This window comes from Branchiostoma belcheri, unplaced genomic scaffold (genome assembly GCF_001625305.1).
Source record: "Branchiostoma belcheri isolate BF01 breed outbred unplaced genomic scaffold, Haploidv18h27 scaffold112, whole genome shotgun sequence".
Classification (NCBI taxonomy): Eukaryota; Metazoa; Chordata; class Leptocardii; order Amphioxiformes; family Branchiostomatidae; genus Branchiostoma; species Branchiostoma belcheri.
The window spans coordinates 907226-925248 of NW_017802514.1; the positions used below are offsets into that span (position 1 = coordinate 907226).

General features: G+C 40.1%; 2 protein-coding genes across 8 annotated transcripts in view; one reads left to right on the plus strand and one right to left on the minus strand.

Moving 5' to 3' along the window:
• LOC109461658 (enoyl-CoA delta isomerase 1, mitochondrial-like) overlaps positions 1-1881 on the minus strand; it is a 4219-nt gene extending 2338 nt beyond the window's left edge. The window contains exons 1-2 of the mRNA XM_019758042.1: positions 1431-1881; positions 398-572 (exon numbers count right to left, since the gene is read on the minus strand). Coding sequence (XP_019613601.1) covers positions 398-572; positions 1431-1871 — 616 coding nt within the window. The 5' untranslated portion in view covers positions 1872-1881. The remainder of the gene's footprint in view (positions 1-397; positions 573-1430) is intronic.
• Positions 1-17783, plus strand: part of LOC109461608 (uncharacterized WD repeat-containing protein all2124-like) — a 21068-nt gene extending 3285 nt beyond the window's left edge. The window contains exons 1-10 of one of the 7 annotated variants that reach the window (XM_019757989.1): positions 1930-2103; positions 2735-2807; positions 5032-5139; positions 10268-10540; positions 11485-11668; positions 12534-12640; positions 13094-13237; positions 14274-14354; positions 14587-14796; positions 15625-17783. In XM_019757989.1, coding sequence (XP_019613548.1) covers positions 10349-10540; positions 11485-11668; positions 12534-12640; positions 13094-13237; positions 14274-14354; positions 14587-14796; positions 15625-15744 — 1038 coding nt within the window. In that variant the 5' untranslated portion in view covers positions 1930-2103; positions 2735-2807; positions 5032-5139; positions 10268-10348 and the 3' untranslated portion in view covers positions 15745-17783. Of the gene's footprint in view, positions 1-1929; positions 2104-2734; positions 2808-5031; positions 5140-10267; positions 10541-11484; positions 11669-12533; positions 12641-13093; positions 13238-14273; positions 14355-14586; positions 14797-15624 lie in introns of those variants that run through there. The other 6 variants (XM_019758004.1, XM_019758019.1, XM_019757996.1 and 3 more) reach the window with 6 other exon arrangements.
• The last annotated feature ends 240 nt before the right edge of the window (positions 17784-18023 follow it).

Below are 18023 nucleotides of genomic sequence, written 5' to 3' on the forward strand. Positions count from 1 at the left end.
GATGCAACGCAAAAAGTTCTCTCACCTAGAATCTTCTAATGGAGCCAGTCTACTGTGAGACCCAGAGGGACTGGTTGAAAGCTCTAGGTGAGAGAACTTTTTGTGTTGCATCTAAAATTTTAACTCTAAACAAGGACTTTCTATCTTGATAGAACGTCCTTCTATCTTGATAGAACGTCCTTGCTCTAAACATGTAACTACCAACATGATAGTATAGGATACATGTATAATCACATACAGATCCCAACTGTGGTCGGGACTGCCATGCGAGGATAGGGCTGATTAGCCACACCAAACGCTGTCCTCGGCCACAACACCAGACCTAGAGTGCTACCATCATCTTTCGAGATGGAAGGATGCCTACTACTACATACAGATCAGAAGTCTGCAGGTTTACCTATCCTGAAGTTTCCCTCTGCCATGATGCGATAATCACAGGCCAGACCAAGAAGACATCCTGCAGCAGGGCAGTGGCCATTGATGGCTGCCATGGTAATCAGACGGGATCCATACAAGGCAAGCCACATGTCCTGGACCTTCTCCCAGAACTGAGCAACATGGTCTGGAGATTTCTGTGGTAGAAAAGATATTTTAGCATCAAACTATTCAAGACTGAACAATGAACATGTTGCTACTTTGAACTAAATGGTTGAAGCACGCTTTAGTCTTTCTTCTTTTCAAAAGCTTGTCAATTTGGTGGTGTCTAGAAGATGTCATTCATAAAAACACTTGGCAAATGCATAATGTTTACCTTTGCATATGGTCTGCTCTGTTAATTCTTACTCAAAAACATTTGTGACTGCAGTCTAAATCCCTCTTGCTATGAAATTGCAACATGATGTAACCCAACACTAGTTACCATGGCAACAGACAACATTGGTTCAGGTCAGAGGTCACTGTTTGGAGAAGAAGAAGAAGAAGAGGAAGAAGAAACTGAGCAAAAACAATGTTTTTAGCGTAGCGTGCGTAGTCCAGTGGTGAGCGATCCTGCCTCTGGACTAAGAGGTTGGGAGTTCGAATCCCGGCTGATGTCGCTCACCCGACATGCACGCTACTGTTTAGGGTCGCAGTCCTTCGGACGGGACGTTAACTGTGGTCCACTGTTCATTGTGCTTGTCGAAAAGAGCTAGGGGAATTTCCCCGGTACAATGAACCTGTAAATACTGTATATAGCGTCTGTCTTCTCTGTCACGACCAGTGGAAGATTAAGCTCTTCAATGAGCTAAACTGGATCGAGATCACTTTCTTTCTTTCTTCCTTCAGTAAAAGTCAGTGTGGCTTATAAAGTACAATCTTTTCTTCCCAAAGATACTTTTAGACCCAAACGAAAGTGTACCTGACCAAGGAGGTTAAATACAAGTGTTTAACCTTCTTGACCTGAACTACTAGTACACATCTGCAACCCCTATTTTCGTATATTCCCGTGTCACCTGATAGAGCTGCAAGATGTCCAGCCCAGCACTGAAGACTTTAGGCTTCTGTGACGTAAGGATGAGCGCTCTGCATGTCTTGTCTTTCTCCAGCTCTTCAAAACAACTTCTGAGGGCCACCATCAGAGTCGGGTTCAAACTGTTGACGGGAGGGTTGTTCATTCGAACCGTCGCGATGCCACTTTCCTCATCCTTGCGGACTAGCACGACGTCGCTGCTTGTACTGTATAGCCTTCCGTTCGCTCTACAAGTAGGGAATCTTTTCAGGGCTGAGTTTGATCGGAAAGGGAAAGTTTTGAAAAACTTTCTCCAGACCCGCCCACCAACTGCTATGGTCAGCGCCATCTTAATAGTCTCGTTCCCAGAAATCAACGAATTCCTAACAGCTTGGAGAAACAAAAAGAAGAATTGAAACAGAAATTTGATAATATCATCTCTCATACGAACAAATTGGAGTATCTTTCTGAGAATAAAAAGGCAATTAGTTTTTTTGTTTTCCGCCCAGCAACCAAGAATATGATGTAAACCTGGGTACGAGTTCTCTTGACCTTTAACCCCACTGACCCTTTGTTGCTAGCGCGCGGACAACAAATTCTGTGCAGTCGACTTTCCGGTATTTCGATGATTTTACGCCTTTTAGTAGATGTCTGCTGGCCTGACGCAACTCTGAAAGGTAGGTGGTGATCTTGTGGTATCTTCTTGGTGTAGGATATTGATGTAAAGTGGGCCAAACTCTGCAACAAAGGTCCAGATGATTTACTAATACCTGCGCATGAGGTCATGGGGATTTTGACTGATCTCCAAGCAGATCCTACGGTGGCAAGACCGTATCCATTGGCTAGAAGAAGGTTTATTCGGTGGCTAATGGCCATGGACATTCCTATGGCCATTGGGTACTGTCTTTCCACCGTATGATCTGCTTGGAGATTACTTTAGACACTAAATACTAACTTATAAGCAAGGAGTTTGAAGCTCCTTGCTTTTGAAGTTACTACAATTTTACACAATAATGTGTGTTAATTCTTAACACTTGAGCATATAGAATCACATCAACAATTATTAGGAATAGAACATGCCTACAGGTAAGAATAATCAAGAACATGCCACAAGCTTATTGAAGATTCTAACAGGAAAACAATTTAGGGTGGAAAAAATTCAGAATTTTTGCCAAAATATGACTTTGTGAATGATATATTATTTATGCATGTCAAATTAGTGTCACAGTGTGTTGAGAAAGTCCTTTCAGATTTCTCTAATATAAACTGAATGCCACCACACCTACATACTGATCCTTCTGGTTGCAGCTCCCTGACTACAAATTACAGAGCTTTACTGTTTATGCTGGTTGACTGAGTACAGCATTCAGACTGGAACCTGGTATGTACTAACCAAAACATGGAAGCAAATATGTAGTTTCAACTTCTATCCCTATTACAATATTCCAGAGCAAATATATGTTAAATCTGCTATATTATGTGAATGTTATTTAATGTTCTAAAGAGTACCCTCACCATCAGTTAGTCCCAGTGATGTTATAGGGCATTGCTATGGAAACCAATAGTATTCTTTTGACTGACATATAGTTCTCCTTCAGTGGGCTCCAATCTTCTAAACAGTATAGTGGAATCCTTGGATGAAAGTATCTCCAGTCCAAGCAAATGTTATCCAGGGTGGACAATATCAACAAAATAATATTAACATTCTCTGACAATCATCTTCCCAAAGGTTGATAGGTGTAAGTTAAAAGATTTTGCTCAGTTTCCCCACACTCTGATTCCTTTTAAAGTTAAGTTATATGTGTACTTACTATCATGAAAGTTCATCTGTGTTGGTACATGGTACATAGTTACATTGTTTAAAATTAAAACTTTTGGTCCAACACAAAAATTCTCTCACCTAGGCTAGAGCTAATTCGACCAGTCACTCTGGTCTAATACTCTGTCGAATGACCCAGTGAGGCTTGTCACGTGGCTTCTTTGAAGTGTGACGTATATGTGTGCTTCATTTCAGAATGGCCAGATTGGTTACTACTTACTAGTAACATATCTGTTAACTTAACGTCTTATCTTAAGCTTGCAAAATTTTCCAATGTAGCATTGTTACAATATTTAATAGCTCTTAACCAACATTCCACCATGAATTTGAAAGCTCACCAACATTTCACCATGTATTTGAAAACGTGCTCGTCAATAAAATTGATAGACAAAAATTTCATCACCTAGGCAACCACCTGACACTCCAATAATATTGCACACCTTTAGAGCTTTAGTCCTCTCCAAGTGTTTGCACGTAGTGATCAATAAGGTGACAATTGTTTGACCTAGGTACACACCAAGAGAAAGTTTGAGTGTTTAAATTAAGACTGATTAAATATTAATTTGTTGAAGTGAGAGCTTTTGTGTTGTTGTAGTTAAAAAAGAAACACATTATTTTGCTGAAACATTACCCTTTAGAATGGCATGTCTGACATTTGTGGTTAATGTTATAATGTTATCTTAATTTAAAGGATAATGGTGTATTTATATAATACATACACATGAAAAGATGAAGAGACCAGAGTCCATTCAATGATCAAATATGTTTTTATTATATCTACCTTCCACTGTTATAGTTTAAGAGGTTTTCTGAAATTTTCTTACTCTCCAACCATAGTGTTTTGGTTATTTTTGGTCATGTTTTTAGGCTTTTTTATCGGGCTTTCTTTTTTGCACTGGTACCAACCCAACATTAAAGATTACCAGTGCAAAAAAGAAACCCAGATAAAAAAGCCTGTAAAAACATGCCAAAAATAGCCAAAACCAAAGCTCTGCGCATGCTTGGATTTTCTAACAAACATTATGAATTGTCATAAGAGACCAGAGAATCTAATTTTGCTAATTGCTAAACTTGAAGCTATTTCCCAAAAACTCACAATGGCTCAATGTTTCTTGTTCCACTGTATAACTTGTATGGTTCACAGTGTGAACAAAATGCACTTAAGCATGCCTAGTGTTACATGTATGTAGTGCACTGCTCAGTGTTGGTTCTACCTAGATACTTGGGATTAATTGATAGCCATATGTCTACATTAATGTAATAACATCAGGTACAGTGACAGGTTGGGTTGACACAGTTCAGTACACCGTATATTGTAGCTTTGTAAGCAACGTTTAGACCATCTCAGTCAGAAAGACTTGTTGAGAACAGCTAAAGAGTAAATATACTCTTCATGGTCTTTGCCCATGTTTTAGGGACTCAGGCATTAGATGTTCTCCTAGTCATACATGTGCCATACATACAAAAGACACCACAAAAATGTCGACTTTGTTTGAAGACAAATAATTGGTTCTTTTTGTGAGCTGACAATTGTGTGTGTGTTCGTTCCTGACTGATGGTTTAATTGTCCGATGATGACTTATTTATGAAGATGTTAAATAGTTGTCAGGTAAACAATGGTAGTAGGGACCGTCCACAATTCTGAGACGGTTGCATTTTGGACTAAGTCTTTGAATTGATTTTTTTTCATGCCTATGTAAATGTTACTGCAACATACTCGAACAAAATGCTCAAGAATGAAACAATCAGAATGTTTGCCGTGACATCTCATCCAACCCACCCCCAGGTGTTACTGAACTGTCCCCCTTGCAGCTGTCCCAACTTCTGAAGGCTCCCAGATCAACACGGACTGAAAGTCATCTCAGCTACAGCAAACTCTCAGGGCAAAGTGGAGGTGGGTCTACTGCTAATTCTATCTCACACTAAAGCAAGTCTTTGTATTACTGTTTACTGGCGGACTGTCTGATCTCTGGTGAGTACCAATGTTTTGGTAGTAGTTTAAGTTTGTTTACATTGTGGTTCTCCTATCTTCTTCAGTGCATTACTGCCTGGTTATATAATTGTCACAGTGTGGAATCGAATTGAAGTAGATCCAGTTATTATTGCCCTGAGGAAGGTAGCAGATTGGCAGGTAATTGCTATTGGTTGTGTTTTTGTGTACATATACAAAGAGTCTTTCTTCTCTAATCTTGGCTTAGCTTTGCCGACGAAGAGTCTTAAAGAGCCTTGTAATACCCTGTGATTTACCAACCTGATGAAACTATTCACAGATAAAAGGGACTCTGTATTTGAGCAACTTTACCGGTTGCTCTGGACAAATTGTCACTTGCATTTATAAGCCTAGTAAGTACTGTGAGCATAGAAAAATGGCAAACTGAAAGAAAATGTTGTACTCAAGGAGCAGTCAAGTGAATGGCATTGAGTTATGTTGCTGTGTTAGGATGTTAAAGGAACATTTACCATTGAGTGCACATGAATGGGTCAAACCTTACAGGACAAAAAGCTTATCCTCTTAGCTCTGTCATCCATCATTAAGTCTATGTCCGTCAACATCTTTGAAGTTTACGCGTCTGCATTTGGCTTTCTACAGAAACCTGACAAAAAGTGCCACAGATAGTTTTTAAAATTCCGATGTTCCAGAAGGCTTCAGATTGCACATAAGGAACTGCCACAGTCTATATATAGCTACTGGCACTAGACTTGCACTTTAGTTCATATATATATAATATATAGCTTCTTCCCCAAAGTAGGAAGTATGTTCTTAGTTGTGAATGTGTCCTCAGATTTAAGAATTCAAAGAAACATCTTTAAAAGTTTGAGTCAGCACAAGAAAGCATTTAATGTCTTGCAAGGAATGACAACACTATCATCCCTTAGTTATATGTACATGTAACAAGTTAGATGTCATAAAGGAATGTTTCTCAAGATTACGGTTTTAAGGATTATCCATTCAGTAGATTACTTTAGACAGCATTAAGTGGACACACCCACCGTGGTTCAATACAACAGGACTTGAGAAGCCTGTATGAAACATGAGTTTACTTTAAGATTTGTAAGAGGGAGATTTATCTTTAAGACCCTGTAAGCATGCCACAGTACAGGTGTTTCAAGTAAGGATGTACGGCCCATGCAAGCCGCACGTGTTTACACAGGTAACACCGTGTCCTCAAAATACGTACTACAAGCATGCCTCTCGCACCCCATTTGCAGCAGATAATGCCCCTCTGTTTGTCAGTAGACATTTTAGGGCCACTCTGAAGTGCTGGACTGTTGCTAAGTTACCTGCACAGGTGCATACACACCTGGAAGAAAGGTGATCCTTTCATTTCCTCTGGGTAGCCTGGGTTACTTGTGTGTGGTTTATGTGGGAATTTTTTAGAAAAATTTTTGCCAAAAGAGGACATACATTGTACTAGTATGCTAGATCTGTTCATTGTCTTGACTCCCTTATGTAAGTTTGCCATGCATTCAAAGTAAAAATGCAGCCCTGGCGACCTTTGAAACTATTTTTAAACTCTTCAGTGTAAACCTTCAAGGTCACTTAAAGGCTGCAACTGATGTCTGTGATTTGAACCGTGAAGGTTCAAGATTCAAGGTGATTTAGATGTAAAATCTATATAAATCATCACTTCCATAACATTTTATCGTTATCATCATTTTATCTTATGACAGAAGTTTCAACCAGTTCAAAGAAGCAAAACTATATGCTGTCTCAAAGGCAAGGTCCATAATGTATGCAAATGCTGTCTCTTGAGTTCATATCAATGTGCATTGTATTTAGTTGTCAGAGTGATTGCATTCAACCAAAGCATTTGAGTCTGCTTTCACTGATTAATGTCTTGAAGCCCTCACAAAGAATCGGTCACACGCGACCTTTACGTCCTAAACACTGCCATTAAATAGATCCTCTGGCCTGTAAAAAGTGACACATTTGTCACCTACTTATCGCTGCATGATGGAAAACCCCCGTCCTAAATCTGTCACAGCGGTGGCTGGACACAGGGGTGATTGGCAGGTGTATAACAACAATGGAGTCTGGAGGAGAAAACTTTATGATTGAAAAGGGTGATTGTGACTTTATCCCAGATCGGTACCATGCAAGGATCTACATGACATTGTGACAGGGTTGTTCAATGACTCAAGAACTTAAGAATTTAACTTTGTTTGAATGTTTGTTTCACATACCCAGTAACGTACCGTTAAACCGCCTTTCTTAGGCGTAACACACCAGTTTTGTATATATACGTACAAGCTGCGTAAGACTGGACTGTAAGGTTTGAAGCACTCACACTGGGAAACGTACTCTTTTTGATGAGATCAGTAGTTCTTTAACGTGCTTGCGCGTGGGGTGTGGCTCTCCCAAACATGGGACCTACATTTATCATCCAATCTGAGGGACATCCCTAACTGACCTAACCGAAGCTAGGTACTCATTTACACCTGACTGAAGTGAGGAAAGTCGTGTAAAGTGCCTTTCCCAAGAGCACGAGATCGGTGGCATTGGGCAGGATTCGAACCCAGGACCTCTTGGGTCTGAGCCAAACACTCTACTGTTAAACTGCACTTATGTAACAACTTGTAGAACAACTGAGAATGAAAAATTATAATACAATTCTTTATAGAACCTACAATGTATCCAGTTACTTGATCTTTACCTGGATGTCTAACCATCATTGATGTAACTCACAGAATCATTGACAAGATACATGTCTTACACTGGACTGCATGCAACATTGTTTGCAGGTCTTTCCAGAATCATTTACCAAAGCCGTGATTGGGTAAAACTGTGGATGGGCAATTCAGTCTTGAATGGATCAATTTGAACAATCTGAGTTTGAAGGTGATATTGTTCCTCTTTCAGGAGAAGCCATGTGCACATACTGACTTCCTGCTTTTAGCATGTGATCTTTGACTGTTCATTCAAACCATAAACCAATATATGTCTAGACCACCTGGGACTAAAAGCATTTATGACCACCATTATAAATGGTTTGCTTATGCCTTTGTCAATACAATTCTCAAAGGTTCAAGTGAATAATTGGGACTTTCAGCAGCCACCATCAATTATATATGACATTATTATAAGGAACTTGAACGTTCTAGATCACATTATACTAGTCAAGTTGGTTGACCGAAAATATCTTTTTGTTACAAATTTAACGATGTACAATAGTCCAATAGTAGTTGCATTTTGTAATGACTTTGTTATTCCAAGGCGTTGAATATGCAATGTATAAAGTATTCAAACATGGCATAAGCAAACAATAAAACCTGCCGTGCTATTGTTGCATACATCAGCGTATGTAAGTACATGATTGCAGTTTATTCTTCACTGTAATATGATCTTTTTGTGACGCAAAACATAAATCTCGGGATTATTTTCCATTCATCCGTGATCTAACTCTCATTATACCAGAAATGTCTTCTGAACCATTGAACAAACGCTCTTTATTCGAGCAACAAAAACCGCCCTGTCAGCAGATCTACTAGAAAGGGATTACTTCAATCGCAACACGTAAAGCCTTTGTCAAACCTTGGGTTTGATTGATCGAGTTTGGGTACATTTGTTTCAAGTCTCCTGCCAGTTTTCTGCACCTGTGATGGTCGCCATGGTAGCAAATATATCACCGAGCAGCGGGGTTTTATCTGGTACAACTCTGGAGGGTGATCTCATTCCCCGTCTTCCATCGAGGGTCGCGAAGGTCAACCCGGTTTCTAAGCCGCCTCCCGAGGAACAAATCCCGGAATTGTGAGGGATAATGTCGTGAGCGAGGAGAGAAGAATAGCGGCAGTGAGGCCTCTGTCGTGTTGAAGGGTGTTGGCGTCATCTGCTGGTTGTTAAACTCATCAAAGATTTACAGACCGCTGGGTCTAACCCGCGGTATATTATAAACAGCACCTTAAATCACTGTGGAGGCAGTGAGACATCCAGCTTTGCCCACTGGCCTCATGAGGTGACTTTCTTGCCTTGAACGGGTGCCGTGTGATCTGAGACTTGGGGTTGCTTTAAATCCGGTGAGATTTACTGAAGGAGCTTTTATGGTTTGCTATGTCTTTGTCAAGGGCTGCACTGAAGTATATGTACTTGAATGTGGTGTGTACATGTCGGTGGTGAGTGTACAAATGCAAATGTGTCAGAGTCATTGTTAAGGTTCAAGGTTTTTTGAGAACTAAGTTACTGTATCGCATTTGACAAGTTGTTGAATTGGTTTTCTATGTTGGGAATACTCATGCATTTTAAAAAAATTTGTATTTTGCAAAAGGGTTTTTCATGCCAGCATTCTATAGAATTGTACTCTCTATTCCATAGAGTGCCCTTTCGTTTCTTCATTGTTTACCGGTATGCTGTGCTACAAAGAATAGTATCCAGAGTCACCCAATGACTGTTTAAAACCACTTCAGTAACCTATATGCCACTTCACACTCACATTAAATTGTCATGCTCTGTATGTTTGAAGATGCCTGAGGCACACAGAAATGGCTTTAGTAAGAGCCTGTCTACTGCAGCTTAAAACTGAATGAGGTTGTAGTTAACGCAGTCAATCCAGACTGTAGCACTAGTTACCTGCAGTCCAGTATACGTAATTAATATCTCAGAATGTTGGAGTAAGACTTCACACAGAAAGATATCATTTGTACGTTTACTACTTTTCAGTTAAGGTCTTTTCAACATTGTACCAATTAAATGTACATTTTGTACTAGTCATTAAAAGTTGTATGAAATTTTTTTTTACATGTATCCTCAGAATAGCTCCTTTTTGGCAAGTGTACCAGACACATTGTATTATCAGCAATTACCCCTATCCCTAAATACCAGATAATAATCTCAAATCTCCTTAACAACATGGAACATTATTATGATAATTTCCTTAGGCTAGCCTTACTGAGAACACCTGTTTGTACAATAACAGGTGTCCAAACAATGTGACAAGCACAATGCAAGAAAACAAAAATTGTTTATTTGTGTAATTTGAGAGTATAAACTGGATGTATTGAAAGCTTTGAACTGATTCTGTTTTCAGAATGCAGTGACAACTGAGGAAGCACCGATCTTTCCTTAGTTTCGTCTTAAGCTTTGTCTTAAGCAGTCTCTCGACCGTGCCATGGCCAGAAGACGTCTGGAGGCAGCCCTGGATGCCGGGAGGGAGATCAGTAGTCCGGAGCTGGACCCCTTCAGTAAGCTCTCAGTCCTGAGTCACATCCCTGTCCAGAGGGAGTTAGCTGGAGCCTACAGTCTGCAGTTCTCTCTCACAGGAAACCAGCTGGCTGTGGGGTTTGGCAATGGAGCAGTACAGGTATGCACTGTGTAAATCTATTCAAGTTCAAGGGGACGCTATACATAGTACTCACTAGGTATTTGAGTGTAAGGGTATTGTCATTAGATAGCTTTTAACAATGTCTAGAGTTAGGTGTTCAAGGGGTAGGTGTAACAAGTCGGTTGGTGTGATGTAACCAGCTGCCGCCGTGCAGCGTGCCAGCAAAGCTGGTGTGTTACGCCACGAAATGGCGGGGAAATGGAGCTTCTCTTGCCGGCTACCTTCTCTGGTCAATTTATTAATTATACCCTTTTTAGGCCGATTTCTATGATTTATTCACCCCGCAAAAGAAGTCTGGTGGAGACTACCAAAGGGCGGTTATACTGGCTATACAGATACAGATACACTGTGATTTGGACCCCCTATGCAATGATTTAGCCCCCTACACTGTCTTTCAACCAGGGTAGGGGGGTTTTTTGGGGAAGGACCTTCATAAATCTTTAAGAAATGAAACGAGCAGTTTTGCTAGAAATGTTGGGGAAACATTTGTAGTAATTGATAACTGTTGATGGACCACTTAACAATGGGTGTCTTTTGTCTGGTAAATAGGGTGGTAAGGTCTTCTGTCAACAAAGCTTAAAGGATTATTTGTTATGAGAGAAACTGTTTTCTATACAAGAATGTTGTCTTGGAATTCTGGCTTTATATATGTAGCTGTTAACTTACAGCTATCAAAGAAGCTCAAGTTTACATTCTCTAGTTTCACTTTTGAAACCTGTTTTACAAATGTACAGCATATGAAAACATGATGACAAAGTTTGCATTTTTGTTGATTTATCCATAATATACAATCATGTACTTGTAACTTTTTGTAACTTTCATTTGTATTCCACTTGTTTGTATACAGGTGTAAAAGACCTTACAAAAGTTTCTGCTGTATTTTTGTTGTGTCAATAAAGACTTTTCTATTTTGTATTTTCCAGTTGTACAACCCTGAGAATGGGGAGATGACCCTTGCCCTGAAGAAGGGGTCAAGTCGGAGGGGCCTGGCGGTCATGTCCCTGTGTTACCACCCCCTGGACAATGGTATCATCCTGGAGGCTGGGGCTGATGGCAACATTGGCTGTTGGCAGCTGGAGACATCCATGTGTACACACAGTCTACAGGGTAGGTCCTGATCGTGAGTCTAATGCTATAAAAGTCTATCTGTGCACACATTGAGTCTACAAGGTACATGTAGGTCCTGTATCCAACACTTACAGTCTGTCCATGTGCACACAGTCTACAGGGTCGGTCCTTACTCCAACACTTATAGTCTATCCATTTGTACACACAGTCTACAAGGTACATCCTGAGTCTAACACTTTAAATACATTCTATCTGTGCACACATTGAGTCTACAAGGTAGGTTCTGAGTCCAACACTTACAGTCAATCTGTTAGCATTTCAGACAGGTGCATACAGTCTACAACTTCAAGATAGGTCCTGTGTTTAACACTAAAAGTCTGTGAGCATTTAAGACATGTGCACACAGTCTACATTAGGTAGGTCCTGACTCCTGACTGGTCTAACACAGACTGTAAGGTTTGGACCACTCACACCGGGAAACGGGAAAGACACCTACTCTTTTTTATAAGTGGGGTGTGGGGTGTGGCTCTCCCCAAACATAGGACCTCCATTTAACGTTCTATCCGAGGGACGTCCCTAACTGAAGCTAGGTACTGATTTCCACCTGAGTGAAGTGAGGAAAGTCATGTAAAGCTTAAGCGCCTTTCCCTAGGGCACAAGATCAGTGACATTGGTTGGGTTCGAACCCTGGATGTCTTGGTCCTGACTCCTGAGCCAAACACGCTACCATTTATGCCACACGACCTCATCACAGCTTCATCACTGGCATTTTGATGTTTTTCCATACAGATCCCACATACTACTGTTTTCTTAATTATTGCCATTGTCTGATGGTTGCTGTTATTCCCAACATTGCCTCCCAGGTTGTTGTAGTCTTGCAATGTAACTTGTCTTTCCTTTACAGAGGACAAGAATGAAATAAATGCCATGGACTTCAACCTGGACGGAGCTGTGTTTGCCACCGTAGGGAAGGACAGGCACATACGCATGTATGATAGCAAGACTTTTGAGGTATGTGCAACTTTATGATGTCAACGTACACATTTCAACAGCAGGAAGTTATCCAATTTTTCAGGACATGTGTATTACGTCCACAATCAATATGGAATGATCAAACGCTACTGCTGGATTAATTACGGTAAGTTATCTCCGTAATTTATCCAGTAGTAGAGTTTGATTAGTCTTTGAATATGAAATAGAGTTAACATTTTTCTGTATTTCAGAACCTGTGATGTCTTGTATTTTGTGTTATTTATATCATACCCGGGCCATGATAACTTTATGGTATGGCCCGGGCTTCCATGGCTTCCATAGAACGATTCAAACGTATTTCTCCCTAGACTCATGTGCTGCTTTCGAAAACTCCCGCAAGTCAGGCTGATACCTCGGGCAAAATGAGGAATACCCCATGTTGTATTCTATATTTACAAATTGTCTGACCTTTAAATTTGACCCTCCCCTCAGCTGTTGCAGACTTTGGAGGCTCCCAACCCTCTGATTGAGGATGTCCAGCCGACATCAGGACACAGCAGGAGGATTTACGCCATCAAGTTCCACCCTACAGACAACTACATGTTCATCACAGCCGGCTGGGACAACAGTCTCAAGGTGGGGAGGGGAGGGACAGATGTGCTTGACAATTGTGATTGACAGTTGTGATTGACAGTTGTGATTGACAGAGTTGTTATGGACAATTGTGATTGACAGTTGTGATTGACAGTTGTGATTGACAGTTGTGATGGACAGTTGTGATGGACAGTTGTGATTGACAGTTGTGATGGACAGTTGTGATTGACAGTTGTGATTGACAGTTGTGATTGACAGTTGTGATTGACAGTTGTGATGGACAGTTGTGATGGACAGTTGTGATGGACAGTTGTGATGGACAGTTGTGATGGACAGTTGTGATGGACAGTTGGAGGATATTGTGGGATGCTGTTTGTGTAAGAGGATGTGCTAAACATTCATAACCACCAGTGCAGGAAATGAGAAAATGTTTTGGCTGGAAGCCATACAGAGGAATATGATGGCGAAAAGGTTTCTTTGAAAGTTTTGTGTTCATCATTCTAAAAACAAGAACTTCAAGACAGATCAAAATCTTAAAAATTGAGAGCTGAATCTCTGTTGAATGTCATTTTATCATCTTATCATCTAATACATTATTCTATTATGCATATAAGTAGAGCTGTGTACCGGTACGCAGTACCGATACTGTACCGGTAAAATTGATTAGGTACAGGTCCAAAATACCTAATCCCTCAGTACCGGTACTGTACCTAAACAATTTCACACCAATTTTATGCCTATTTGTGACCTCAAATGTGTAAATAGCTGGTTAACAATGGGTCCCTGTGTAAGGACAGTGTGTTCATGAAAACAAAAACATATATATAGCCTATATTTTATCTGAGCATTCGCCATAAACAAAGAATAAACCTTAACTATCAAGTTTATTTATGTTTTTTTTGTTATTGAAGGAGTTCAGAAGAGCATATAAATTGGTCGAATTGTTCAGGTACAGGTTCAGGTCCGGACCTGTACCTAAACCTGTGTACCTGTACCTGTACCTAAAATTTGTTTAGGTACACAGCTCTACATATAAGTAAACTTAGATATACACTGAGTACCTTTTTCTCCACATTAGATATGGGATCGCAGAACAAAGGGAGGTGCCAAGAGGGTGATCGGTGGGCCACATGTTTGCGGACCAGCCCTGGATATCAAGGTAAGAGGAATACTCATACTGGAAAATTCTGCCTTTACACTTATAAGACAAGATGATGACACAACACTAAATAGAGATAATAGTTGAGTTAATTAGTATAATAATCACTATTTAGTGTTTTGTCATCATTACCTATAAATTAAGATTTTTGTTCCTTCTCTTTCCCATTTGTTTCTTTAAATTCGTTTAATACCGGTACTCCCGATTATTTCCTCAATGTATGTATTTGCAGGACAACAAAGTGCTAACAGGTTCGTGGGTTGCGAAGGACTCTCTGCAGCTGTGGCACTTCCAGGAGCGGAGCCTGCTGCAGACGATACCGTTCCCCGCGGGGAAGGGCGGGGAGTTCCTGTACTGCGCCCAGTTCTGTGACCACGACGTGGTGCTGGCGGGTGGCAGCGGAACCAACAGCGCGCAGGCCATACAGATGAAGAACGAAAATGTTTGTTTGTTTGTTTGTTTGTTTGCTTGTTTGAGCCATTCTTTATTCATGAAAGCTCAAATCAGTCACAGATGTTTCACTCATTGCGGTTTGGTCTCACTTGCCTATTTAACATAGTCTGTGATGGCACACTATATGTCCTGTCTTAAATGTCTTTGTTCAGAAATAGTGATATGAAATATGGCTTAGATAATATATGCACTTCCTTATGGTGAAAAAGTGTTAAAAACATACCTTCTTGATTGCTGTATTAAAATGCACCAACTTTGCTGCAATACTGCATTCGGTAGATAGGGGGTGCTTAGACAGTATCAAACTCTTCTCTCTGCAAAAAGTCATGGAAGAGGACCGGAGCAACTTGCTTTTGCAACTCCTTTCATTCTATTGCAACAGCAGATACATGTAAACCTTTCACTGTGACATAGGGACTTACTACAACAGATAACAAGATTGGTAGTGCCCCTTCAATGTACATGTACTACATGTAGTACATACATAACTAATACTACAAATGTACAATGTACTAGAAAATAACAAACAATCTGTAATCTTAAGCTGGGCTTGTAAGTTTTGTGTCAACAGGTATTTGAGATTTCTGGATGTATGTTTATATATGGGTTCTTTGTACACAACCAATACCAATTAACTGCCAATGTTTTGGAAGTCCCTCTGCTTCCTTTTTCAGGGCAATAGTTTATACACCTGTCCAACAGCTTTGCTTCCCAGGTGTATACAGGTAATAGGTATTTTTTGTGTACAAAGAACCTTAATACCCAGTGCTTTACCGGCCTGGTGAAACGAATTCACGATTGTTTATTTATATTTCAGGTGTTGGGGGCAGTAGATGGAGGTGGCAAGGCAGTGCAGACGCTGGATGCCATCAGGGGAGGTCGTCTGTTGGCAGTGGGAGGGCTGGGACCGCAAATCACTGTGGGAAAATTGGAGTAAACTGTTAACATTTTCCACCCAAGCGGAATATCTGAATTTATTTGCAGTTATTGGAGGATATTTTCTTCCAGTGAAGATGCAGCAAAAGTCAGTTCTGACATAGCAGAAGCCTTTCTGCATACGTTTTATTTCCAAGTATTAGTATGTAAATATTTTTCACACTCAAGGAAAGAGACTCAGCAGTTCTCTGTTAACTTGATGTCCTAGACAGCAAATTTTGTAGCAGATGCAACTTGTCAGTGCAGTAGCATCTTAACAGCAAACCAGTTGTAGTGTTGGCCTGTTGAATACTGATGATAACCAACAACATTGATGTTCCATTCCTAATAAAATGTAGAACCTCATCAGGGACCACAGTAGAAGTTCACATACAGATAAATGCATTTTTATTAACCAATCTACTACTACTAGGTAGCCATTCCACTACTGGCTATGGTGTTGGGCTACAGGGAGAAGGGCTGGTCTACAAAACTGAGGGTAGTCAGGAATCAAAATTTTTCTGTTTTTCCCTTAGTACATCTCCCCTGTATTCTACAGTCCTTGAACACACAGGCTTGAAATCAACCAACTTTTCCCATTAACTGATTAGAATGAAATAGAATTGTCCAAGTAATGTTTAATAGTGCAATAGAGAATATGAGATACCCAGATGTATTTAGTTGACAGAGAATGTTTTTCGTTTGGCTTAACAAGGAAAGTTAAATAGTTTCAACATCATTGCAGTAATTCTGACATGTGGCCAGTTTAGAGAGATTATGTACATTGTACATGTATATAGTGGATGTTTGGTACAGTTCCAGCAAAGGCAAATGTTGTCAATACTGGTTGCAGTTGGTAGGGTAGGGTTTGGGGATAATATGAGAAATGTTCCTGTAGCTGTAAATGTTGATTTTGGGTAGGAAATGGTTACATTCCATCCACATAAGGAATTAGATGATTGAGTTATCAGTTTTAGACTGATATTGTTCTGGAAGAGCTGCTTACTACATGTTGTCAAATACAGGTAATAAAGATCTCACTGCAAAATAATTACATGATAGTAGCTTTAGATGGTCTTATCTGTAGACTCTATTCATGGAGTTGAAAAACAAAAACCTTTACATCAACAAAATCCATGTTAATTAGGACAAAGCAAGGTTCCATTTTTATGACAGTGATGACGCTGATGAGTAAATAATCTGTTCTTGTAGACTAAAGTACTGCAGTTCAAACTAAAGGTGTTAGGGAGCGCTGCCAGTCTTCCCAGCAACACTGCATCCCACCCCGATTCCATGAAAACAAGAGCCACCTTACCCAATACAGCAGGTGTCTATAGAAGTCAATATATAGTGCTACATGTGGAAGAGCATTCATGGAGTTAGCATTTTTTCATATTGGATATTGGGGCTATGAAATATTCATCTAGTACAAAACTGCTTTGTGCCCTTTATCCTATATCATAACCATTATGATATAGAAAAGGTGTGTTGCATGTTATGTAACGTGAGATGGAGCATATTTTTGATTACATAAATCATTGCAGAGGCTTTTTTCATTTCATAACCTATCTAATCTCTCAAGGACACCCACGTCACTACTACTTTATTACTTTTACCTGTAGTTGAAAGCATTACATCCCACTCAGTGTCAGAGAAAGGAAATAGCGAATGTGGCGCCCGGAGATGTTTTTGAAGCCGCCGGGTAACACGATATGTTGTGATTGGTTGAGCTGCATCTGTTAAATGTCGCTAATGGGATCCGACCATGCGAAGAGGCGGCGTGGGCTGCTTCAGAGGTTCGGGTATAACGTAATAGGTTTGTCAAACACATCCCCAGGGCAAAAACATGCACATTTCCTTGGTAATTCCCACTCAGATCAACCACTAGCAAAACAACTAGCAATGCTGGTTTGGGTGTTTTTAACCTACACACTTTGGGGTTTTTTAACCTACACACCTACACACTTTGGGGGGTTTTAACCTACACACTTTGGGGTTTTTTAACCTACACACCTACACACTTTGGGGTTTTTTAACCCACACACTTTGGGTTTTTTTTAACTTACACACACACACACACACACACCTTTGGCATGAAGTTTCTGTTAATCATAGGTTGGGCAGTAGCAGGAGGGTTAAAACATGGAATACATGTACTTTATTGACAACAAAATGTACTGCGACTTTCATATGGTCAGAGACTGTGTATAATGTCCTTGATATGGTCAACTACCAACTACAAAATAGAAAGGCAAAATAAATCATAAGATTAAACAATAAGGGCTAATCTATAGCATATTA